Source organism: Chroicocephalus ridibundus, chromosome Z (genome assembly GCF_963924245.1).
Source record: "Chroicocephalus ridibundus chromosome Z, bChrRid1.1, whole genome shotgun sequence".
NCBI classification, from domain to species: domain Eukaryota; kingdom Metazoa; phylum Chordata; class Aves; order Charadriiformes; family Laridae; genus Chroicocephalus; species Chroicocephalus ridibundus.
In genome coordinates, this window is record NC_086316.1 from 85883923 (window position 1) to 85909818 (window position 25896).

The 25896-nt window shown below is 47.9% G+C and overlaps 1 protein-coding gene across 26 annotated transcripts in view; it reads right to left on the reverse strand.

Moving 5' to 3' along the window:
* TCF4 (transcription factor 4) overlaps positions 1-25896 on the reverse strand; it is a 237371-nt gene that overhangs the window by 69884 nt on the left and 141591 nt on the right. For 17 of the 26 annotated variants that reach the window (XM_063320772.1, XM_063320769.1, XM_063320771.1 and 14 more), the window contains 3 exons: positions 24667-24726; positions 22363-22492; positions 21842-21891 (listed from right to left, as the gene is read on the reverse strand). The exons of 3 other annotated variants lie outside the window; for them this stretch is intronic. In XM_063320772.1, the coding sequence (XP_063176842.1) occupies positions 21842-21891; positions 22363-22492; positions 24667-24726 (240 nt within the window). The remainder of the gene's footprint in view (positions 1-21841; positions 21892-22362; positions 22493-24666; positions 24727-25896) is intronic. 6 more of the 26 variants (XM_063320765.1, XM_063320764.1, XM_063320763.1 and 3 more) reach the window with 1 other exon arrangement.

Here is a 25896-nt window from a genome sequence, read left to right on the forward strand (position 1 = left end):
TAATTCTCAACACATGACAATAAAAATTAATTACTTTAACATATCATATTTGCGTTCGACACATACATTGAGATAACTTTAATATATTTTCCTGCCTCGCTCGGGAACTTGTGATTGTCCCGGATATTTGATGCTTTTTTCTTTTTTCAGAAATAGAAATGTGTATCTTACATAAATTCCATAATATTAATAAACAGCCAGGAATACTATCGGAGAGATGCTGACCACGTGTAGGGCTTGGAAATGACGGAAGACCAGGCTACGCTGTCCTCCGCCGCCCATCCACCCCTTCCTACACCCCTCTGCCCCACCAGCCCCCCAACACAGCCCTGCTCGGGACACCCCCACGGCGTCATCCAGCCACCCCACGGCATCATCTGGCCATCCCACAGCATCGTCCAGTTGCCCAATGGCACCGTCCAGCTGCCCCACGGCATCGTCCAGCCTCCCCATGGCATCGTCCAGCCCCCATGGCATCATCCAGTTGCCCAATGGCATCATCCACCTGCCCCACGGCACTGTCCAACCCCACCAAAGCATCATCCAGCCCCCAAAGCATCATCCAGCCCCACCCCCCCAGCACTGTCCAGTCACCCAATGGCATCATCCAACTGCCCCATGGCATCATCCAGCCACCCCACAGCATCGTCCAGCCCCCCCCATAGCATCATTCAGCCCCCAAGGCATTGTCCAGCCATCCCATGGCATTATCTAGCCACCCCATAGCATTGTCCAGCCATCCCACAGCATCATCCAGCCTTCCCATAGCATTGTCCAGCCCCCGAAGCATCATTCAGCTACCCCATTCCATTGTCCAGACCCACCATGGCATAATCCAGCCCGCAAGGCATCGTCCAGCCCCCCCACGGCATCATCCAGCCCCCAAGGCATTGTCCAGCTGCTACTTGGTATTGTCCATCCGCCCAACAGCATCATCCGGCCAGCCCATGGCATCATCCAGTTGCCCAATGGCATCATCCAGCTGCCCCATGGCACCGTCTAGCCTCCCCATAGCATTGTCCAGCCCCCCCCATGGCATTGTCCAGCCCCCGCATGGCATTGTCCAGCTTTCGGGAGTGCGGGTCTGCCATTGGCACAGACAGGGACGCACCTCCAGGGCCTGAGCTGGGCTAACGGGAGCCCATTGATTAAAAGAGCAAACCGCTAAAAATATAAGGGGAATTATCTGAGGAGAAGCAGCCTTTTTAAAAAATTAAATCTTTGTTGGTGTTTTAATCTCCAAATGCAGCGCTCGATGAATTTGCATCTGGCCGCGGCGTAGCCACGGTGGGGATTTTCGCTGAACCAGGCAAAAGCGGTTGTTGTGCGCTGGGTTTTGTGTTTGACGGGGGCTGCTGCAGAGCCAAGCTCCCCGGCAGGACTCGGCATCGGCAAAGGCGAGGATTTGCCACCAGGATTGTGCGCCGGCCAGGCCGGTGTGAGGGTGCACCTGTGCAGGACCCCCTGCAGCCCCCATGCCAGCATCCGTGCTGCCGAGCACCCACCCCCACATCTGGCGGGTGTCCGGCATCTTCCAGCCCTTAGTGATGCCGGCAACGCTGCAATTACGTCCTTCGTCTTAGCGAGAGGTTGGCGGTGTGGAGACGCCGAGGCACAGGTGGGAGGAGTGACGTGGGGACAACGTGTCCCACCGCCCCGTGCCACTACCAGCACCGCACCGATGAGGAGCAGCAGCTTCCCCGTGGGTCTGCCTGACACAAGGGTCCTCTCCATCGCCCAAGAGATACTTGGTTTCCATGTAAAGGGTCAAGGATGAGTATTTAAACCTTTGGTTTGGTAAAAACGGTGTTATGCCGAACCCAGAGGGAATGCCACCAAAGGGCAGGGGACTTCAAAATACATACAACCTAAGAGATGCACAAAATCCTCCAATATTGCATTATTTCAGCACTTTCTGGGCTAGGCATCATTCTTTCAGCATCTTCTAGGTCCCCGATAACAGAACAAGGCTGATCAGGTGTAACTCATCCGTGTGCTTACAGTATAAACAGATTCCCTGAACGCAACACAAGTAGGGACAAATTCAGGTGGATATGGCTCCTACTGTGTGGTAGTTAGATAACGCTAAAGCAACTGGATTCTGACAACATGGTCGCGTACCATGGCACCCCACGCGTGGTGGTGGTGGGGTGGGGTGCCATGGTACACGACCATGTTGTCAGAATCCAGTTGCTTTAGCGTTATCTAATTTAATAATTTCTTTTACAGCCCTCCTGTTCCGTTTTCCGCTTGCACTGCTGGTCACCCTGGACCAGCCACCCAGGCAAGGTATGGCCAACTGGTGAACGGGGTGAGAAACCAGGTGGGGCTGCCTAGAAATCATCACTGCTGTAACATCTGTGATAGAATTTCAATACTTTGGTATATATTTACTCGTTTCCATTCTCTCCTTGCTTCTTTTGTGTCAGATCCCAGCGGCAAATTCCAGAAGATGGTGAGGAAATATTGGAGAAATCTAAGAAGAAGAAGAAGGAGAAGAAGAAGGAGCAGAAAAGAGAAGGAGAAAGAAGGAGAAGGCGAAGGAGGAGAAGAAGGAGAAGAAAGGAGGAGGAGAAAGGAGGGTTCTGCCACCTCTCCTAGCCCAGGAGGGGCGGAAGGAGGGAATAGGTCCCTGCTTTTCCAGCAGGATTTTCAAGACAGAGAATTCGGAAAGGGCCTCATCCTGTGAGCTGCTGAGCACCCTCCTCGCTCAACTGCACTGGGTGGCGTCCTCTCACCCCAACGGAGCGGCTCCACCACCGGCACACTTCGTGCCTGGAATCAGCCCTTCCAGAAAGCCACAGAAAAAGGACGCTGGCAGGAAGAGAGAGCAGTCATTCCCAACGCTACTGTACCTGAGGTCCTCAGAAGAGGGGCTAAGAAAGGGAGGCTATGTGCTGGATGACAAGCTTGCAGTCACAAATTGAAACGGATTATGATAAAATATCAAGTGAGACGACTAAAATAGCCAGTATTCCTCTAAGTCTGGGTCACTTGGATAATCTCACCCTTCTTAGACAAATCCTTGAGTGTAGTTATTAAAACGTACCCGCTGTGGGTGGAGAAGTGGCTCTGAATGCCCAGATGTGAAGAATTTTACCCAGCTGTAGCTTTTTGCCCCAGCTGCGTGACCAGGACCTCCGCTCAGAGGTCCCATGAAGACAAGCCCCACCTCGCGCCCCCCCAGCCTCTTCCGACCAGCCTCTCTCCTACTTAAGCAAAACAAAACAGAGAGAAGCAAAGCCCAGCTCCGTGCCCCCAAAGCCAGGTCTGTGTTAGGAGACGCCAGAGCTGAGCTAAAGGTTTGTTAAAATCCCAAGGGATGTCCGGAGGGGACGCAAACCGACTTGTGGAAAGCTCATCCAGATGTTGGGCAAACCAAGAACAAGTTGCACCATCATCTTCCTTATACAGACGTACAGAGGGGGCACGATCTTGGCCAGTTTCTGGTTTTGGAGGATCCCAACCTGAGTTCGAGATTAACCTGCTGAACACTAGGCGACGCCATTTGTAATTATCTCTTTTTGTAACTCTTGCAACTAAAGGTAACACTTATTTTCCTGCAGTTTTGTACATTAATATTCTCCCTCCTCTCTCTCCAGGAAGAGGTTCGCATTCAGATACTTGTGCACCATAGACTGAATGCAGTATAAATATCTAATTATACAGATGCTATATGAATAAATCAGATCCTAAAAGCCACAGTCTCTAAAAAGCTACTTTAAAGCAGCCAAATGTGGATACATCTGCTTTAATATTACAGACTACCTATTGATGGCGATCCTCATCAACCCAATAATCCCACGCCTGCTTTCCAGGCTTCCCTGCCAGGAGGAAGCCAGCCTTTTCCCCGGCACTGAACTACCTCCTCTCGTTCTCGTTAAGGGGACAAACTCTCCAGCAGATGTTTTAAGCGGGCGCAGCTCGTGGAGTGGCCCTGAGGGGTGGTTATCCCAGCAGAAAGCCGGGATTGAAGAGCCGGGGGCGCCGGCGGCGCCGCCTCAGCCTGCGTCTGAACCCCGAGAGCACCCAGAGCCACGCCACGACCACAGTCCCTGTCCCCACGGTTTCTTTGTGCCTGAGTCTGGTCATCGTGACAGCGCCTAGACTAAATTTCAAAATAATTTCAATAAAAGTACTTTTGCAGGTTTTTTTCTGAATGGAAATGGTTGGCCAGCTACGACTCGGGGGTGTCATGCCCAGTGCCAATTCCACTGAATTCTGGTACATTTGTACGTATCGAACACGTTAGACAGGCGCATCCATAGGTGTAACAAACCAGGGGACAATCTTTGCAAGCATCCGCCAAGTTTAATCTGTAAAACATCAAACTTCTTTGACCTCAAATGCTACCCAGACTGTATTCACTAGCCAGCCCATGAAGTTAATAACGTATTAAACCCCTAGATCAAAACTAGCTCTTGAAAACCAAAGCTGCATCCTATGGTTGCTTTCCAGACAAGCCAACTTTAAGGCACGGTGGGGTCGAGCGCATCCCCTCAGCTCCACTAGGAGCTGGGCAGGGCACGGGGGGCTTATCCATCGCCTTCCATAAAACTTCTCTTATCGAAAAAAACCAAAAAAGAGCATAGAAACATACTTTACAGTTAATCTATTTTAAACAAAACTGTCTATCTAAAATATCCATTTGCCACTAGGTTTATTTTTGACTACGCTGCTTGTGAAAAGCCAAAAGAGAAAGTTAAACCACATGGGCCAGGATTTCTTCTTGCATGAAGGCACTACTGCCAATTTTTACCATTTTATCTTGAGTATCGGAGGGTTTGGTGGGCTTTCTTTTCTGGAAAGTCAGAGCTGCCGTAGTCATTGATTACAGGATGATCTCGGATTTCGCATTTTGAAGACCGAGCTTCTAACTCTGGTAAGCGTGGAGGAGAGCTGGGAAATGGGAACTCTGAGGCAGAAAACCTCAAAGGCTAATAAAGCCAACCCAATCTTGACTATTTTTAAAATCTCACGATTTCTTCTTTTGTAGATGGGAGGGCGGCTGACTCATGATATTTGAACCTTTGAGGTGAGCGATACTGCGACGGCTTCTCCACCTTGCCCTGGCATCATAAACAGGCCCTACAACGACTGCAAGGTGGCATCGGGCTTTCCAGCCCAAAGTCAGGAATTCTGCTGGCCCGGACTATGGGCCTGACCATCCCATGGGCTTCAGTTTGGGATTCACTACGGATAAGGACAGGAAATTGGGTTTAAGGTTCATTTCTGACATTTTCTCTCTGTTCCCAAGGCACAGAGGCTGAAGCGACGGGAGGTTCCTACCTGTGGAAATTACAGTGCCAGTACGAACCTACGGACATCGTACCATCGTTTGGAGTCCACTGGAGAAGTATTCGGTAAAATAAGTAACTAGAGAGAATTTTTAGTGTTTCACACAGTGCCAAGCAGTTCACCGACTGTCCACACCTCACAATAAACACGTAATTTCAGGTTATAAGGGATTATCTTTGCGTTTGCGGCTGAAGTACAGTCTAGAGCGACCAGTGCTCGTTTTGTGTCGCAGAGAGATTTCCACGCATTCCTGGTCAATCGTTCTCCATTAGCGATAGCTGCCATTACAAAATAAATAAATGGCTTTGGAAGTATAAGGCCATCAAGGACCTGATTTTACATTCAGTCTTTAGGAAAAAAAAATCACACTCTAATATAATGATTTTCATTAGTAATAATATATATTCTCCCAAGTGAGTTCAGTGTCTTATTAAATGATAAATACCTACTTGCACCAGAACTTCAAAAAAATATATATATTATTATGCTGTTGGACAATTATTTTTTAAAAGGAAAAAAATGTGGAAAAGGTAAGAAAAAGTTGTGGACACCATGCAAACGGACACATGGCTAATGTTAAGAACCAAAACGTGGCCTTTTTTCCAGTCACATGCAGCAATTTGTCTACATAGTAAACCGTTAGCAGCGCTGATCAAAGCACTCCAAAGCGTTTCTCACTACCCTCCTCTCTGCTAAATGATCTGCAGGACTGAACATAGATGTGGGATCCTGCAAACTCGGATTCCTTCCCACTCTGCCACAAGAATCCGGGGAGGGAGCGGGAGAGGAACGCTGCTCCTCATTTATTGCACATTGCCATATGGAAGATTTTCAGCTGTTACATAGTTAGGCCTCGCAGCCCCTCTATCTAGCAGTTAAATATTATTCTGTCACTGTTTCCCTTTGTGCAGACGGAGAAACCGAAGCTCGGAGAGGCCACGGGCACGGCGTCGGGGCTGCACTTCCATCGAGTCAATGGTGCCAAGGGGATCAGAGGCTGGGGCTCCCCAAATATGCTCCTCCGGCACGGGGTCTGCCAGGGCAACGCTCGGGGTCTCGGCCCCGACGCGAAGGGGAAATATGAAATACGGTCACCCTGGTCGCGGTGAGCCGTGACCTGGCCGTGTGGCGATGCACAAGGCGTTGGGGACGAGTAGGTGCCCGCGGCAGAGGAGGCTGGGCTGCCACAGCGGCTCTGAGCTCCCGGGATGCTCAGGATGAGGAGGGCACGTTTACACCTGCGTAACTTGCTCCCAAGATGAACTTCATACTTGGTCATTATTTGTATGTGAAAATAACCCCCAACCTCAGAGAGCAAGGCAAAAGTCGGGGCAGAGATAGTGTATTTTTGGAAAAACTGGAAAACAGGGTAAATTCCTTTTGCATTGCCCACCCGTGCGCATCAGCCTTGGGACCAAGCGTACGGTTTGGTTTTGCTGCTGGGTGCAAGGATGGGTAGCACACAGAAAGGTGGGGTGGCCGGTCCTGAAGACCTCAAAGAATTAGGGAGGACACAGGGAAATCTAAACCCCGTCACGCTGGGAGAGCAGCCCAGGGGACGGGCAGGGCAGAGGGACATGGCACGGTGCGAGGTCTGGTCAAGGCGGAGATGATAAAACTGGGATGCTGCCGGAAGAAAGAAGGGAGGGCCCTGCGCAAGGCTTTCTCTAAGGATACTGCTCAAACAAAGACAAAAGAATCTGGAATAATGGGTACTTAACAAACAGAAAATACCGCTTGGTGATTCCAGACCCTACAAGAGAGTGTCCCCAGATCACAGGGAAAATAAGCGCTTGGGCGTCCCACCAGGCGAAGCACGGTGTTCTCCCAGCCCCGGCTGCTGGGGTTGTGTTCCTGACTGGGGTAGCGCTCGCGTCACCTGAGAAGGAAGGATGGAATTAAAAGGGTTTCGCAAAAACTGAAAGGTTTCTGCTGTCCTGGCTCTGAGTGTGCGAGAGCAGCTCAGCTGAGCCGCAGCACAGGAGGCCTCTAGCACCTGTCTTGATATTTTATCAGGTTTACCTCTACATTAAGAAATATGGGAGATTATTCCCGAGTCAAAACTCTGTGTCCTGCCACAGAAAGCTTCACCTGATGTTCTGCCAGCGCCTTTTTGGTTTATTCATGTCTCCTTCCTCACAGTTGCCTCTCCCCCTCTACTAAACCACATCATTTCTCTTCCCTTTTGCTGCTTACACCCAGTTGCCCTTTAAACCTCCAGCACATTGCAAAAATTTCTGAAGTCCTGCTCACTTTTCAAGAAACCAGGATCTGAACTTATTGCTGAAATCTCATTCCGGCACACGGGGAGAGGACCTAAATCCAGGCTGGGACTGGGGCGCCTGAAAAGCATCAGATCTTACCGAAGTCCCAGCTCCCCGATGCCATGCCGGACTGGGCCGTACCAACGTTACCATTTTTGCTTCTTACAGTCTTTTTTCCCCCTCTCTTTGCATAAAATCTTTTTGTCTCTAGTTCTCCAGGAATATCGCCCGGAGGAGGGAAACTGTCGGGTATCTATCTTTCCTTGGAGATCTTCAAACAAAAGATGTTTTGTGCAACATTTGTCAATTTTCCCATTAAAGATGAAGAATTGAGCTTTTGGAGTGAATTTTAACCCTTTGGATAGTAAAACTGGGTAAGAACAGAAGAAGGGGTAGGAAGGCAGGAGGGATGAGAGGATGGCACGCAGCGAACGCAGAGACGTGCTCCTGCACCCATGGGTGCTGCGCACGGGCCCTCCCCGACGGCCAAAGTGGGGGTTTACAGCCAAACGGCACCAAGGTTTGGACGTTTCTCTAAATACGGGCACAAGTCACGTTAATTAAGCGCCTCCTGACGCGACGTGTCTGTGTGTGATGTGCAGTGCACGCGGCGGGACTGAAGCGGGGCCGGGGGTGTTCCTGCGCGCGGCGGAACACCCCCGGAATTTGGCCTTACAATTTTCTTGCTTTTGTAGGTTTGCCCCTTAATGGTGTTTGAACATGCTTTTGTGGTTTAATACCGAATTGCACAGTACAGGAGGATAATTAGTGGTAAGTATTAAGCAGTTTATGTTCTTCTGTGATTAGAGAATAAGTCTGTGAGGTCTTCGGGCACTAGTTCCACGATGTTTTATTTTTACTACGTAAAATCCTTCAGGAGAAAAGGGCGTTTGTACCTTTGATTTCATTGGGTTTTTCACGGTGAACAACGTGCTAAAACGTATCTCGCAACCTGGCCGGTTGGACTAAAGATGTCAGGCTGCTGCCTCCTCTGATACAAAGTATATGATTTTGTGAGTAATTAGGGCCACGCGGCGGTTTCACTGTGTATTTTATATTATATCAATTATGCATATTTTTTATTTAGATACAAAACGCACGCACTTAAAATACTCAGCAAACCACGTTTTTACAGAAGAGCCCTCTCACTGAAATGACACGCTTACACTTTCCCATGAACTTTTCCTTTCAGCAATCCTAATTAATATCCCAAAAGCACATTTTTCAATTATCCGAATCCAGATGCTGTATTAAAATACGTATTTTTATACCGCAGCCGTTCCTAGAAACCTCTGTCATCCCGCTGAGCCGGACCTGAAGGGGTTACAGCCTTCGGCAGCCAAAAAAAGGCACCCAGAGCCGAAAAAAAGGCACCCAGAGCCGAAAAAAGACTCCCAGAGGTGATGTCAGTCGCCAGAAAATTCCCTCCCAGGTAGGCAGCAAGCTCGGGAAACAAGGTCCAACTTCCCCGGTGCTGTTTCCTAACACTGTGCCATATTCCCCTCGACTGCTCAAATTCACACTTAAATGCCTAACACATGTCAGTGCCAACTTCTATAACAAAATATGGTTATTTTGGAAGTCCTCTAACACCGCTTTTGCTCGAAAAGGAGTTAAGGTATAACCAGATTAAGAAGGAAATCAACTGCTTGCTGATAAATTCAGTCAAGCCAACTCTTGGGATTTTATCAGGAGTCTGGCAGTATTTCCTGTTCTTTTCGGGTCGTATTTTGTTCTAAAAAAAATAATCAGTAATTACATACAAATCTAGATTTCATTAAAAATAGCAATTTCAAGCCCTCATAGCTGTGGCCAAAACCTGAAATTGTGATCAGAGCACAGCTAAAAGTTCCGAAAATATCAAAGACAACCATTTATACATTTCCCAAAGTCTGCTGAATTTTGGGAACTCGCCTCTCCGGAATCCGAGCCCAGATGTTTAACGTGTTCCTGGAGGCCGGGAATGGCCTCCAGGTGCCGTCCAAGCCAGGTGGAAACGGGAAGCGACAGTCCCCAGGCCATCCCTGGTGACAAGGAGCCGAGGCGAGGGACAATGCCGTCCCTCGGCTGCCACCCCCGCCTGGTTTTAGGTGCCGCCTCACCGGTAATTTTGGTAGATTTTATTTTTGCACTTGGAACGTCCTTGGTTATTTACTGCAGTAGCCACAGCAGAGCAGCCTTCAGCCATGAATTAAGCGCAGCTCGTTTCTTCAGCCTCCATAATAACCCAGAAAATGGCCCTCGCATTTGAAACTCTTCCTCCAAACATCACATGCCAGGAAAAGCCGAAGGGATGGCTATCGGCAGAGGCAAAACAAACCGGGAATAGCCTCGCAAATAATACAAGTTTGTGCTAAAAACTCAGGCGCCGCAGCCCCACGACTGGCAATGAAGTGGTTAACAGACATATGCTGTATAATTAGGAGATGCATTAATGATTATGAATAGTAAATGACTTGGTGCAAGGAAAAAAATCTAGTCAAAAGGGACATGCACCTATCTTACATGTTTATTAGAAACTGGATATAACTAGAGAATTCTGCTATTAAGAATCCTGCATTATTGGTGTAAATACTTCCAAGGGTACATCAAATTGTAATCTTTCATACGACATCCATCAAACCAGGCTGGAGATTTTGACAAACATTAAACACAGTAAGGAGGCAATTATGTATGCATGATTTAATCTGCAACTAATTAATATGCAAATTTATTCATATGTTAGTTACTAAATTAAAAATGCAAAGAAGCCCTTATGGTGATTCTCAAAATTTTGCACAAACAGAACATTTAAAATATAAGAAAAAATGAAGTTTTTTGGAAACCTGCGGCATACTTTTAATCTTTGGAAACCTGTTGCACGGAGATGGTTCAAAAATATTTACTTAAATACTGCAGAATGATAAAAGGCGCGTTAATTTTATGTCGGAACGCGGTGGCAGAAAGGTTAAACACGCATCTCTGAAAGTCTTAGGAGATGTGCACTAATTATCAAACAAACTGTATTCTAGACCCAACTCCCACAGCCTGCAAAAAAATTCCGGCTGGGCACAACCCGGGCGTCTTTCTGGCATTTTGCTGCATTTGTGGACGCGAATCCAAGTCCATTTTAACACCAGCCGATCCCCCCCCCTCCCCACGCTGCTCTTGGAAGCCCTTTGACGGTCAGTGACACAAAACCCACACTCCCTTTGCACCTGAGTAGGTTTTATGTTCCAGAAATCTCCTGGAAAGATGCAAAATAAGAGGTGCGAGGGAACTAATTGGGTGAAGGCGGACAGAAACTGCCTTTAATTTTTTTCCAGCTGCACCTTGAAAGAAATACAAGGATGCAAACAAGAAGCAGACATTTAGAACATTGCCCGGAGAATTGCTACAGCTATGATCCAGAGTACTTTCTACCCCCTGGTAGGTAAGTAAAGAACAACAATTAAGTATATATTATACCATTGTTTGTGTTTTGAAGAGAACTAGGAAGGCACAGGTTTAACGTGCCAGCATTTCCTTGCAGCGGTATTTCCAGGGAGAGTTCCGCCGTATTCTGAGCTCCGGCCGCGGCGCTGAGGCTGCGCCGGAGCAGCCAGCGACGCCAAAACACGAGGCGCGGGTGGAGCGCGGAGCAGCGCACAGTAAGTACTTCCAGGCTGTTTCCTGGGCCGGTGAGCTCTCACTATTTCCTTTTTTTCCCCCTCCTAAGGTACAAAAGCCACCATCCCTGCTGCAGGCCTCGCCAGAGGAGGAGGCTGGCATTGGACTGGTTTGGCCCCCGGTGCCGTGGCCGTGCTGGGACAGCGCGGTCCCTCGCCCCGACCCCCGTTCCCGGTGCGGCCCCGAGCCCCGGCTGTCCCAGGGATGTCCTGCCTGGCACCGGCCACCCACAGGGATGGGACACGGCGGGGGGGGGGACACCCCGGAGGCGGGTCCCCGCAAGAGCAGCTTCATCTGCTGGGTGGGACCACAGGTAGTGCTACCACCCCAGCGACATTCCTCCTTACAGCAACGATGAACTCTGCTTCGATTTTAATCACTACGGGCGTACGAGCCCTTCCTTCTCTCGCGGTTCGCTGCTGCAGAGCCCTCTCAGGGTCAGGAAAAAGCAGCCAAAGATCAAATTTACCCAATTTGAGGGGGAAAAGTCTAGACTGGAACGGAAAGCTGCAGCAAAATCGCTTTGAAAATACAAGCAGGCTCCGTTGTACATATTTAAATCTACTTTGTTGCGCCTCGATAGGTGATTCTTGATTTTTGTTTAGGCCAGAACCAAATGTAAGGCTTTTAAAAGCTTAAACGTACACATTTATGCATTCATTACACAGTGTTAAATCTAATTTGTTCTTTTTACTGTCACAGGAAGCACATGTTTAAAGCAATCTGTTTCCTCATATGAATGCTTTCCTGTCTGTTTGAAAAAAATTGCAACACACTTTACCCCAAGTAACCAAGAGGTGATCATAAATATCCCTAAATAGCATTAAACAGATATGAAAGACATTAACACTTCCAGAATGCCAAAGTAGTATTAAAAAAAATTCTAACAGATGCTCCTAGGTCAAAAAGTGAAATGTGTGTTTCCTGAAAAAACACTCTCATCAGAATCATAAATGAACTGTGAGCGGAGAAATGAGGTGTTGCAGAGCAAACGAGAGGATCTTTTTGGTTAAGGACTCTCGCACACTATTGCCAAAGTGTGGTTGCAATAAAAGAGCCAAAATTAAAGGCGAGTTTGCTGAAAACCAATATCCTTTGTACTCCACCAGGTGGCAATGACAACAAGGGAGGGCTGCGGTCCTGCCCGGTGCCGGTGCCGGTGCCAGCCCAGTGCCCGCCGCGCTGGGAAGGGCAAGCTCCGCCACGCTGGACTGGGACCAGGCGATTTAACTTTGCCTCTTCACTTTGTGGCTTGCATTTGGCAGGGAAAAGATGTTCTCATCTGGAAACCTAGTCAAATCGGCCGTAAGATGCAAATCCAGCTCCAAATACCCGGCTCGCCGAAGCCCCTCTCGCTCCGGAGCAGAGCCGGGCCCTTCCCTGCCTGGTGGTCTCACTGCAGCGCCCGCGATGCACGACGGCTACCGCGGCACGGGGCTTTGAGGCACCTAAAACATCCACGTCCTTATTATTTGCTAAAAAAGCAGCACATAAGGGAGCCTTTGAGCCTTTAAATTTACGGCGTAGCGAGGACGGCATGGGTAAAACGCCCATCCCTGAGCCATCCCGGCCCTTAAAGCCGGCGGGTGGGCTCTGGGTGCCGAGGGAGCCGTGCCCGTGGCCAGCTGCGGAGCCCCAGGAGCCACCCCGGGTACCTGCGCGCCCCGGGGCAGAGCCAGAGATTAAACCCGTATGTATTACATCCTCATGCCTTAAATATGCGGCGCCGACAAACGTGAGCATGGAACATCGCCGAGCAGCGGCACGGCTGGAAGGAGCTCTCCCAGGAGCCGAGACAAGGGTATTCCTCAGGAGTTTCTCAGGATTTCCATCAGAAGAGCGGGTGACCACGGCCCAGCAGAAGCCCGGGGAAGTGGGGGGGGGGCAGGACAACCCGTCCCCTTCTCCTGGAGGGGTCCGTGGGGCCGAAGCTTTGGGAAGCAAAACGCAAGACGTGTTTATGGGTGTAAAAGCGCGCCGGGGCCGCTGCGGTGTCCCCTCTGCCCGGGCGCTGGCTTTAACCGCTTGTTTGGCCTGTCGAAAGGCGCTGTATGCCATTGAAAATAAAATAACAATAAAAAAACAACCAGCCATTGTCGGCCTCCGAGGTTTTGTGCCAAGAAACTGTCAGGGGAGCTTTGCTATGCATTTAACAACGTTAATAGTTATTGGAGCTCTTTATGCAATTTTTTTTTTCCCCCTATATTTTCGCTATGCTGATTTTTTTTTGCTCATTTACCGCTTCAGTGTAAAGGCAAAAAAACCCCAATCCAACAACTTCAGAGCAAAAATTAATGTTCCTCTGATAAAAGGCAGAGACTCTGTTAACAAATGTGGTGCAGTCAGAGTGCAAGCGTATCAATCTTGCCAGAGTATCTTTAACTTCCACAGATAAACTTCTTCATTAATGTCCTCCACACACTGCAGCGCTCTCCCCACCCCGACCCCGCGTCCAATCCGTTCGGAAACGGAAGAAAAACTTCAAGCGAAGGAGAGGAAGTAAATAAATCCCCAGCCCCAGAAGCCACCCTTTCCTAAAACCACGTCGGAAAGGCCTGGTACAAGATAGGATTTAAATGCTTATATCTTAAACGCTGAACTGTGCTAATCAGAGATCTGAAGGCGCTGCACCGCTTGTACTGAATACAATCTACAGATAACATTTAAAGAAAAGCTACAAAATCGAATCACTGCACAGAATTTTTTTTTTTTTTTAATCTTTAAATGCCTTTTCCTAACAATCCTCCTCAAGTTCAAACAGAAAAATGTAAGTGCCGAGTTTTACACTTGTGAAACTCAGCCTTTAATTCCCAAATGAAAAAAAGAATTGGAAACGGTTGAAGGCTGGATGTGAAATCGCCGTGCATTTTTACACTTATTTCCTGAATAAACCCTATTTTGTGAGGGATCCTGGCGGAAGGGAGCAGAGGGGCAGCTCCCCCGCTCCCCAGGGCTCCGCCAGCCGCCGGGTCGCCCAGCACGGGATTTTCTTTTGTTCTACCGGGAACCGTACAACGCTGATGCTCGCTATGTCTCAATATACAGGTCGACGAAAAGTTTAGATCAAAAACGCGTGTCGGGTTTAGGGGGGATAAAAGGCGCCGGGCTTAGGCAGGCAGGGCAGGTTTCAGCCCAAAAACCAAACCAAACTCTCTCCGCTCCTCGGGCGCCATCCCAGCCGCGGCGGAGGGCTAAACACCGCTCTGCCTCAAAAGCCATTTGAAAAGAACTGCCTTAGAGAGGCCGGCGAGTATCTACCGCCTCTCCTTTTGCCCTTTTTTGCGGGCACTTGGAAATCCTGTGGCTTTGGTGGCCCAGGGCGGCAGGCCAGGGGCCGGCGGCGCGCTGTGCACTACCTGCGGCACTCTGAAGAGGGAGTCTCTGCCCAAGCTAAACAAAAAACCCCGCTGATCCCCCACCTCTCCCACCAGCTGCTAAGAATGGGCCACAACTCTTCAGCCCTGGATCTTTTTTTTCTTTTTTTTGAGTCCCAAATAGTTGAACATTCAGAAGGGCGTGAATTTTTGCGGTGAAAGTTTTACCTTTAAATATAAAGTAAGGCCAAAGAAGAATACACGTATCGGACCATCGCTTTCCAACCGATTTTTCAGGTTGAAAATATCCCGTAAAATTCACTAAAAACTAAAAATTAAGACATTTTAATCTCTGCCTTTTGATCTATTTGAAAACATTTTTTCTGCAAAACGACCTCTTAATTTCAGATCGGACTTTTAACCCATCAGCCTCACCGGTGTACAGTAGATTTTAGCATTTCCTTGGTTCGATTTCATTTCATATATGCTAAAGCTGCATTTCCAATTTTATTTATTTATTTTAAAGCAAAAAAGCAGAGCTTGGTTATAACTGGAAAAAAAAAAAAAAAGCTGTGTGGAGTTTAATAAGGTTCTAATTTTATTATGGAAAAACCCCCGAATGCTAATGCAGTAGGAGTTACATGGCTGGCCAGAAGGGCGAGGAGGGATGCGAGCCAGGCTGCTTGCCCTGGGGCCACCGGATGAAGAGGACCTTGTCAGCCCGATAACGCGGGGAGCCGAGAGCCCAGTCGCCGGCGGGGACCTGGGCAGTCCTGGATTGGACTGGGGAGAACGTACGGCTGCTGCGAGGCGGGGGAAAGCCAAGTAGCCTCGGGCAAGTGTGCTGCGGTGCATCACACAGGTCCAGCCTCACCTCCGTGGGCTCTCAGACCTCAGAAGTCAATGAATTCTATTAAAATATTATAATAAAATTATAATCCTGTTATCCCCTCCTTAATCCAGTTCCTACCTCGCTCCCTCTCACTTGATGCAATCGTTAGCCAGGTCCCAGTGAGATGCCTCCAAGCTTTTCCCCCCATCCTACCCCACTTGGGTGCCTCTCTCCAGGAAGGTCCCAAGGAGGCTCCAACCCACATCACTCGTCCTCAAAAGACACCCAGAGCAGGTTCCGCCCCCCAAGCAGGCACCATACCACTGCCCCAGTTTGGCAGCTGGAGTGCTCCTGCATGTCTCCACTGAGGGACAGCCCACAACCCACCGCTGAACCCCAGGAAGCTCCAAAGCACCCAACAGGTCCAGTGTGGAGAACCATCTCCAAAGATGCTGGCAACAGCGACAACATCATCATCATCCCAGGACCGGCCGATGTTCTGATCTGACGGGTGTCACAGGGAGAGACTGGGACACTGTATTTGTTTTGGAAAACTCCCACTGAAGTCGACTGTTTGAAGGGAAATACAAATGGTTGTGTTTTTTCACTTGAGGTAGGAAGTCTGCAAAGCCTGCACAAAAAGCACAAGCAGTGCTTCCTCACCTCCCAGCAAAACTATCAAGGCTTCTCCCGTGGAAATGAGAATAAAGCTGTGGAAAAACTCCAGGTGGCATCTCAGTAGTATTTCTCTTTTCTTGATTTTTGGAACCAAGCAGGTGTTTCCTTAGGATGTACAACTGAGTCATACACTTCCTTATCTGTCTGGCGAGCAAGGTCAGAGCTGGTGCACCGGTACGTACGCACAGCCGCGAGTGCGGATAGATGGCCCCAGCCTAAGAGGGGACACCTTAAATTAAGATGAAAAAAAGAGGCTCTTGCCATTAAAACTGAGGCTCGGGAGATTTTACCTGCTGATCCCTCAACAAAATCAATTAATGTTTCAGTTCCTCTCTTCTCTTTAACACAATTGGGCTGACATTTGACTTCTCCCACTTTTTATTCTGGCTGCAAAATCTTTCCCACAAGAACTCTCTCATTATCTAAATTCCAAATGATGTGTGACAACCGTCCAGGCCGTGGTTGCAATCCCGCTCCTCGGTGCAGTGCAGCTCCTACTGACAGACCCTCTTCCTCCGCCCCGAGCCCACTCGCATCTATTTGAGGAAGGAAGAGCGAAGTGCGTGCCGTGGGCAGAGACGAAGCCCCTGGCAGAGGCGGGAGCTGAGCCCCAAGCCCCCTTCCCAAGCAGGAGGTCGCCCAACTTCCCCAAGGGCTCCTACAGATGCAGCTTCCAAGGAGATGGTTCAAAGTGAGGAGCCAGCAGCTCCTCTTTCTTCTGCTTTTAAGCCTTTACTTATTTTAAAGCGGTTGGTTCTATTAAGAGTAAATTAACCTTGGAAACCAGAAAGAGGTGACCATGGTCGCTGGCTGAAGCCACGGTCTGTGTCACACCAGGGCTGGGCCACCACTGCTTTTATGGGCATGGCTTTTGCGCTTTCTACGTTTCGCTGTATCCAGTCCCGGGATGGGGGATGCTCAGGGACACTCCACCTCTTCTCAAGGAGACATGAGGAAACAAGCAGGGGGTGAAACACCTCCGTGGGGTCGCAGCAGTGAAACTCCAGGAAAGCCATCCTCTGGGGAAGCCTGGACCCGCTGGACATCACCCACCCTTGCTGCTGCCCTATGGTGGTCGGCAAGCAGGGGTCAGGAAACACAGCTCAAAACAGCTGGATGTACAGTTGTGGAACAAGAACCATGTCATCACCCTCTCAGGCTTTACTATCAGCAAGCTGGAATAACTCCACCACCGTCCTCCTGTTTCACTACATGCTGACAGGACCCCACACCCTAAAGCCCCCCAAACCCAGCCCTGCGTTAGCTCTGCTCTGTGGCGGCGATGGAGCTGTGACAGCAAAACCTGGCGTTTATGACTGCGACTCCCCTCCAGAGCGTGCAGTTCCATCACCGAGCTCCTTTAGATGCTCCAGTGGTAGACGAGGCAGAGGTGAGGGGGCTGTTCTCAGGCAGCTGCTGAGCCGTGGGTGCTGCCGACACCCTCCAGCACCAGGATGGGGGACAATCCAGGAGCTCAACTTCTCCAGGATGTGGGGTTTCGCTTTGGGTTACAGCTCCTGGCTTTTCCATAAACTGGGATCAAACAACTGCAACCATCTACTCTTCCTGTGGTGCTAAGGGAGCAGGAGGCCTCCGTGCAATCATAAAGGAAAGAGTGTCCACGGAGAAGGAAAATGGAACATACTGTGCCATAACAGCTGCACTTGATAGCATGTTTACTAGATGACAATCCTACTGAAAGAAAAAACACTGATGATGGAGGAAATGCAAGAGTTGAGCAATTTATGAGATCCAGGCACGCTCCTGGAAAGCTGGGCCGCAAAGAAGAGCAACTTGAGATGCAGAAAGCCTGCAGACAGCCCTGGCTGGGCTCACGCACCCATCTGCATCCTCAGAGGCAGAAAGCCTGCCGTGGGCACGCAGGGGGCTCAAAGGCAACGTCACCACTTGAGCTCCTTCTCGGTAACCCCTCCAGCTGCTGAAGGATGCAATCCTGCCCCAAGAAAGCCAAAGATGCACTCGGGCCACGGACCCAGCTGACTGGCATCCTAAGCTCTCCACGAAGGCTTAATTTCTGAGCTTTCTTTTTGTCCTCAATATATATTGCTTCATATTACAGGTCCTACCTGTTGGACATCTACACTTCCCCGCCGCAGTGCCACTGTAGTGGACTTGCTGAAGTCAAGATGACATAAGTTCCTGGCAAAACACCACTCAAACATGACCTCTACGACCTAAGCCCTTCCCTCTTTGCTCCCTTTTTCACCAAAGGCTTCCCATTCCAAACCCCATTCCTTCACAGCCGCTTCCAACCATACATACCAGCACCGCTTGCTCATTCCTGACTCTAACTGGTCAACGTAAGAAAGGCAGAAGATGTCGCATCACTTGGCAAACACTTTATGTAAAAGGCCAGACGTCATTAAACCGTCAGCAGCCAAAAGGGGTGAAGGCTTCAGGTTAAAGATTAAAAGAACAGCAAAGCCTTAGGATGAAGTTAAGGGTGAGGAGGTGATCGCACAGAGAAGCCACCGGGATTGCACGATGCACCAGCCTGGGGACGAAACGTCACCATGTCATAGCTCAGTATGAGGGTAGGTATTCCACAAGGAAAACAAGTTTTAACAGAAAAACCCCATTTTTCCCAATATAGTCATGCCCACGTCTCATCTTCGGCTGGCTCAGTCCAAAATACGCTGCCCCTCATTGCACCACTCCAGTGGGAGCAGAGCTCGACTGAAGGCAGAAAACTCCAGTATGGAATGGTCCCAGTAAAACCCGTTTCCCCAAAGAGATTATATATGGAGTCTGTAAGTCCAAGGAAGTACCTTAGGCTGCATCATACCACAGAGAGGAGCCCAGGACATGGTGAGGCCATGTGTGCCCAAGGAGCAGGTAGAGTTGGGGGGACCCGGCCCCCCACCCCGCTGCCCGCAAGGATGGATCTCACCTTTAGGTCACGACACCTGGAATTAGTGAATTCTCCTGAAACCTCAGATGGGAGAAGCTCCACAGAGGAGCTCCCCCTTCCCCACACCAAATTTAGTTCAAATCTTCATTATTTTTTAAACTCTGATTGTTTCCATACTTTAATTTACTTTGTTTTCCAAACTCTTAGCCATTTCTTATAATAAAGGGGAGCTGATACAACGTATTTATTACCATTTATCATTGCAATTTTTATAAGGCTACTTATGAATTAATCAACAATAACTGCTTTCACAAACACTGCTGCATTAATCTCCATATCCACTGCATAAATCACATCGAGAACAGGTTAATATACATATTTTAAGAGAAATACAGCAATATTTCCACCCTACCAACTAAGTATTTATAATGTAGTTAGTCAATTTATAAATGAACATACTTCATTCATCATCATAAATCCTGGCAGTTCAGTGCGACACAACCTACGTATCACCCGAGCTCTTAGAAGAGATGTGCTCCGTTCGAGACACGCAGGTGCCTTTCCTAAAGCGGCATCATTTCAAATGGAATCTATGATCCGTGACACAGGAAGACAACAGCAGGCAAAGACCTATCTGTGTAGTCACTTTAAAAAGGCTGTATTTCCTTCAGAACCGTATTCGTCTTCTATTCCCGTTACCGGACTTGTCTTTTAATTTACTTATTCTTGGAAGAAAGGGCTATGGGTGATTAAAATGTTCAGGAATACCTTTTTATATTTTATTTTCTAATAAGTTGTACAGCTCATTAAAATGATTTGACGCATTTAAAGCGCAGGTTCTACTTTGAGATAATTTGACTTGAAAATAAAAATACCGTTAAAATAGTTGAGAGTATTGAGCTGTAGAAGTATTTCCATTCTGTACAACAACCGCATTCAGGAAAAACTAAAGGAAGCACACATTTGAGACTAATCTGCGACAAACATAAATTGCCTTTCATTCTTTCGGAGCAAGAAGCAAGCCCCAAAAAAACTTTTGCGGCAGTTCTAAATCCCTGCCCGCCGCCCCTTCCAACCCAGCCGCTGCCCACGCAGACAGCAGGTACCGTTCTACCGAGGGGACCTGCTGTAACACGGAGGCAAAAATAGCCCCGCGAAGGCCCTGAGATGGTCACCTGCCCGCAGAGCAATAGTGTAAATCAGCAAAAACTGCGGGTTTGGGGTGGGTTATTTCCCGCCCCCCCCCGCCCCCGGAAAAAAGAGAGTCCCCTAAAGAGAGTCCCAGCACAATCCCTGTGGACAAACTGGCTGCCGGCTGGTGCCAGGAGCATCCCGCGCCTCCGGCTGGACAGAACTGGGAGGGAGACGTCATGGGAAGCTGTCAGAAAAACTATTAAAAGCTAAAGTTTCATGGCAATTAAATCCACCTCTAACTTCAAGCATAACAGCACTCATAAAAACCTTTGGGGAGGATATTAGCTATTGCTGTAAAGGAGTCCAATAAAAACCAACACCAAAAAACACATAGTGAAATAAATTTAAAATACACCTGTGGGAATTTACTTTTAATTAAAAAAAAAATAATAGTATTATTACTTTGCTGGAAACTTGCATTGGAGAATTTCCCTATTTCAACAACTTAGAAAAAAGATTTATGTTTGTATTTGTTTAATATTATAAAGACGACAATAATCCGTGCGATTAAATCAGGATGTTCATGTGGTTTTCTCTTTCAGATTAAAATTTTATTATTTATAAAGTGACCGGCAACAAAACTACTGCTTAGCACAGTCACTACAATAACTGAAGCTTTAAAAGTATGCAAGTTTGCAAATTTACGTAGATTTATGGTAAAAACATAAAGCCCATCTGAGATTAACATGCCAATTTGTTACATCTCGCGCCAGATTGATTGCCGCTCAGCTCCTCCTAATAACCAGATTTAGAGATAAACCACATCGAGTTACCAGGTATGAAAGGGAAGCTCTCCCCTCTTCAGCGGTTTATTTTCTCTTTGCAGATATTGATATGAAAATATGTATTTCTGAAGTCAGGGCGGAGAAAAAATTAGAATAAAAATACTAGAATAAAATGTACTCTTTAGCCATACTATTCTTTACGCTGTATTTACTGAAGTGTCGCGTAATTTCTTTTAAAACCGCTGTTTTCTATATATTTTAATGGATTTAAAAGCTGTAATGCACCTTGGTACAGCTTTTTCAGGAAAAAAACACGAAGATTTTTACCAAATGATGAGACAACGAAAACCAAGAGAATAATTATTTGGATGCGGAAACAAAGGACTTCACCGAACCAAAGGGAAACACCAACTTGTGACTGCGGGACGCGAAGATTTGATGATAAACACTGAAAAACGTGTAGCTGGATGGCATCCGTAACCCTCCTCACAAAGAGGCGTCAGGGATGCTTTCAGAGCCGCGGGGGAGGCGCTGGGTGACGCCCGGCCCCCGGTGCCCTGGCACCAGCTGGGTCCCAGCGGTTGGCACCCGGGCTCAGCCCAGCTTCTGCCGCAGGTACCGCAGCGCAGAGACCTCCCGGCGAAACGAAGATGTTTGCCCCGTATCCCGGGCTGAGACCTGGGAATATCCCTCAGAAATCCTCTCTCTCCGAACACGCAAGTCCATAAATCCCCATCAGCCCGACACAGAAGAGCGGCACGTGGAAGGGATGCTCGCCCCGCGCAGGTACCGCCGCCCGCTCTGCAGCATCCGCCGCCCAAAAGCCACATGAGCAACACACGCTCGTCCCCGGCGGGCAATTAATCACTAGAAGTGGGGACAAGGGACGAGGTTTTTTACCTCCCCTTACCTCGTCCTCAGCCCACAGCGAGCCCGGGCGCGGGCTCCTCTCTATCTGCCTGCAACCGAACAAAGCCGCCGCGATCGCAAGCAAGGAGCAGACGAGCGGTACTTACTGAAGATGGCAAACCTGGAGGAACTTTTCGAACTTTCTTTGTTTGTACTTCTGAAAAAAGACAAAACGGTGTCTTCATAAGACAGGCTTTCCACCCCCACCCCCCCACCCCCCCATTTTTTTTTTCTTTTTCCCTGAGATTTTCTACATCGCCCTGCCCGCTGCCTTGTGCCAGCCTTCCAGCACTTTTGGGAACACCAAGCACATGCCACCGCTCTTAAACCCGACAGTAAAACGCTGGAAAATTGTTCATATTTTCATCTGGAGTGTTAGGGCCTTTCTTTTCGCGTGACACGGATTTGCTTTGAAAAAGCGGTATTTTAAGGCTCCTCGCCTGCTCAACAAAGAGGAGCGAGAGGAGCAATCAGCTACCGTTCAATAAACCCCTCCGAGAGTCCTGGCGGCGTACGCTCGGCCACTTATTGTATTTATTTCAAAGTATTGCTAAACAGGCCCAAACTCCAATTATTTGGTGCAATGGGGGGAAAAAAAAAAAAAAAGGTTGAAGACAAAGTCACTCACCCATAGAGGTGCTGTGGAGAGGCCTCCGGCGGGGGTTATTGCTAGAATACTGATAGTACTGGGAGCCAGGCTTAGTGGGGGAGAGCGCTCCTGGGTTGCCAATATCCATCTCACCTCCGAGGAGACTTTGCTAAAAGATTAAAAATATAGACGTGTGTGCGCGTGCATGTTAAACCCGACTTTCCTCATCATTAGCTGTTTCTCATTCCTAAAAATAACGACAGGGTAAAGAAACCTTCGCCAGCCGCCGAAACGAGAACCTGCCAAAATTTTAAAGGAGACATTACAAAAATTTCCAGTTGAGCATTTTTACTGGGAAAACACAAACTAATTAATTTAAAATACAATTACATTTAAAAGAGACGTATTGCCTGCTCATTCAAACGCAATCAGTGTTTTTAAAACTTTTGGAGCTCTGTCAATATATTTGAAGGGAATTTACTTTCTTCACCGCAAACTAGTTAAGTGCACGGATTTAACAACAATAAAACTTTTTTTAAAAAAATATTCCAAATTGCTGCCGTCGATAGAGCGCTTGGTTCGGTGTGCATGAAACAGCTTCATTGTCTAGCCCCGTGCAAGGAAAAATTCATAGCTGTGAATCAAATATATCGGATCTCGCACTATAAAAATCCGTACAGCGGGCTGTACCTAATACGTGATTAAAACGTGAAAATAAAATTACACGTCATTAATATGTTTTGCAATGCCATCGGGGAAAAAAAAAAGCACCTCGGAAACCCAAAAACAATTAACGCTATTGTACAGCAGCAGCAGTAGCAGCAGCAAAGGACTTTCGATATATCCATTTTATGCCCGTACCATTAACTAACACGGTGCCTCCCAGTAAACCCAACATTTTCTCCGCTAGGAAAGGACTGTGCTTTCCGTGAAACAGCAGAAAACATGGTCTGACCCGTGCCGTAAGAAAAATTATCAATCTTTAAGAGACTATGACAGAAGAACAATTTCCTGAGTAATGTTCTATTTGCTATAAACTACGTTGAAACTTACCCATAATATATAAATCCCCTGATTATACTCTGCATTGAACACATTGTTCTTTTAATTATTCTGATATGCAATAAAACAGGTGTAGATACCACCATTTATATTAAGAACAAATTTACCATTTAATAAAGAAATTTTAAAATTAAGTACCAAAAATCTAACTTTATCGTTACTTGTAATCAACTTTTACTGACTGAACTAATTACTGTACTTGATAAAGTACAGAATGTGTTTTCCCTAATCTAAATTCTAATCACCATGTCACTCACAACAGACTTAGTAATGCTTCACTAACACACTATTCACATGCAAAATACTCTAAATAGGCCAATTATGACTCTGCCCCTGTTCCCTGGTTAACCCGCTGAGAACTGAAAAATTTCACAAGGCAGTCACCAACTAAAACAAAGGCTCCTTGTTTTAAATTAAGACAGTCTTTTTGATTCCTAAATAGCTCAACAAAGTGGCATGTCTTCTGCTGAAAGCAGTTGGTCAAATATGAGCCATGAGCTGGAAAATCAGAAATTAAAACATCCTTACTCCTTGACTATACCTTCTAAAAACATTTCAAGATAACTTTTGATTCTAGAAAACTATATTCCTCTTTTTTTTTTTTTTTTTTGTTCCCGGCGAGGCTAAATGAGAATGGCGGAGGAGGGACGGACAAACGGGCTGGGATGGATTGGGGCCGAACCCCCTTCTTGGTGCTCAGCCCAGCATCTGCCTCTCCCCACTGCTCCGAGACGGAAAGAGCTAAAAATGCCAGTCAGAAAGCGCTTTTTGCTAATATCTTTACGTTCAGCTAATGTCTAATATACACCTGCAATGACTATGCTCCTTTTAATAAACAACACCTGCACCGGCAAAAATGGTTGCAAGCCTATTGCATAATGGCAGAGAAATAGATGGAAAAAACTCGCGGAAAAAAAGGGTTATCGATTCATCGCGAATAACCCGCTGCAAATAAAATGGATTTTTCTTTTGAAGGTCTTGGAACATTTCAGAATGAAACAGCGCTAACCACAGAAATTCTCTTCAGTCATATATTTTTCTCACGTATACGTTTTAACATAAAGACAGACCTGCTAAATCTGTGCCTGGTTTATCCATATGTCGGGGAGTCTGAAAGACTTAGAGCCATCAGCTGTATAAATTCCTATACCCAGCCTACTACATTTCATTTGACTTCAAAAAAAAAAACCAACCAAACCCCACAAACGTATATAAGACAGCGTTTGCAAACTATTTTAGATTAAACAAGATTCACTTTAGGAGCAGAAAACATACACATACCCTATGTTGTTTTTGTTTTTTCATCCAAACATTTTTCTCTATAAAAAGATGCAGAGGTTTCTACAGAAAAAAAAAAAATAAAATAAATCCCAAACTTGTCTTGTTACATCAGAAGGAAACACACGCGCCCGTCTCCAAGGCTTTTGTTCCGCTCGCCACCGAGCGCTTCTCCTGGCCACCAGTTGCACGTTCTGACGCCCCTTCGTTCCCCCGGCCCCACCAGGTACCGCGGGGCTCTGGGAGGCGTTGGGCACCCCGTGCCCGAGGCTCGGTGCCCGGGGGGCCACTGGGTGCCCAGGCTTGGCACCCCTGGGCTCCCACCCCACGGCCGGGGCACCCGCCGACCCCAGCCTTGTCTGCGAAGTGCCCTCCTCGCTACTGCCACGCGGCTCCCATCAACAAATCCAACCCGAGTCCTATTTCACCAACAGCTTTTCCTCCAACAAAGATTAATTTTGGGGGGAAAAACTGAGCTCAAAGATTTTCACGCAACTGTCACAGACTCTTTTCTTCACTCTCTTCAAGGAAAAAAACCCCAAACAGATAACCCAAAGCGGAGAAAAGCCCCCTGCTTTGTCTGCTACGGGACAGAGGTGTTCTCCCAGGGTAAAAAAGAGGTGGGTTTGAGCGGTAAGGGGACCTCACCCAGCGCTCCGGGGAGGAAAACTAAGATAAAAATATATATGTAGTTATTCGGAGATGCTTGTAAAAGGAACAATGGGCATTTATTACTGTTCAGCCTACATGTCACACCGCTAATGGCCTGCAACAAAGAGAGAGATAAAACGTTTACAAACCACAACACCATCGATTACACAGCTCGCACGCGCTCCAAATCGGATCTTAGGAACCCAGTGAATTATTAGGCATCAGAGTTAATATTTACCACTAAGAAATGATGAGCTTAAGAGCCAAGTGTTAAGTTTGTCAAACCCCTCTCCAGCCGTGGGTGCGCCTGTCTGTGGTGTGCATCGGGCTCTTTGAGGTGCAGGCAGGGAGCAGGCAGGGAGCAGGCAGGGAGCAGGCAGGGTGCAGGCAGGGCAGGAGGCAGGGTGCAGGCAGGTGCAGGCAGGGAGCGGGGAGGGCAGCAGGCAGGGCAGGAGGCAGGGAGAGCAGACAGAGAGCAGGCAGGGAGCAGGCAGGGAGCAGGCAGAGCAGGCAGAGAGCAGGCAGGGAGAGCAGACGGAGCAGGCAGGGAGAGCAGGCAGAGAGCAGGCAGGGAGAGCAGAC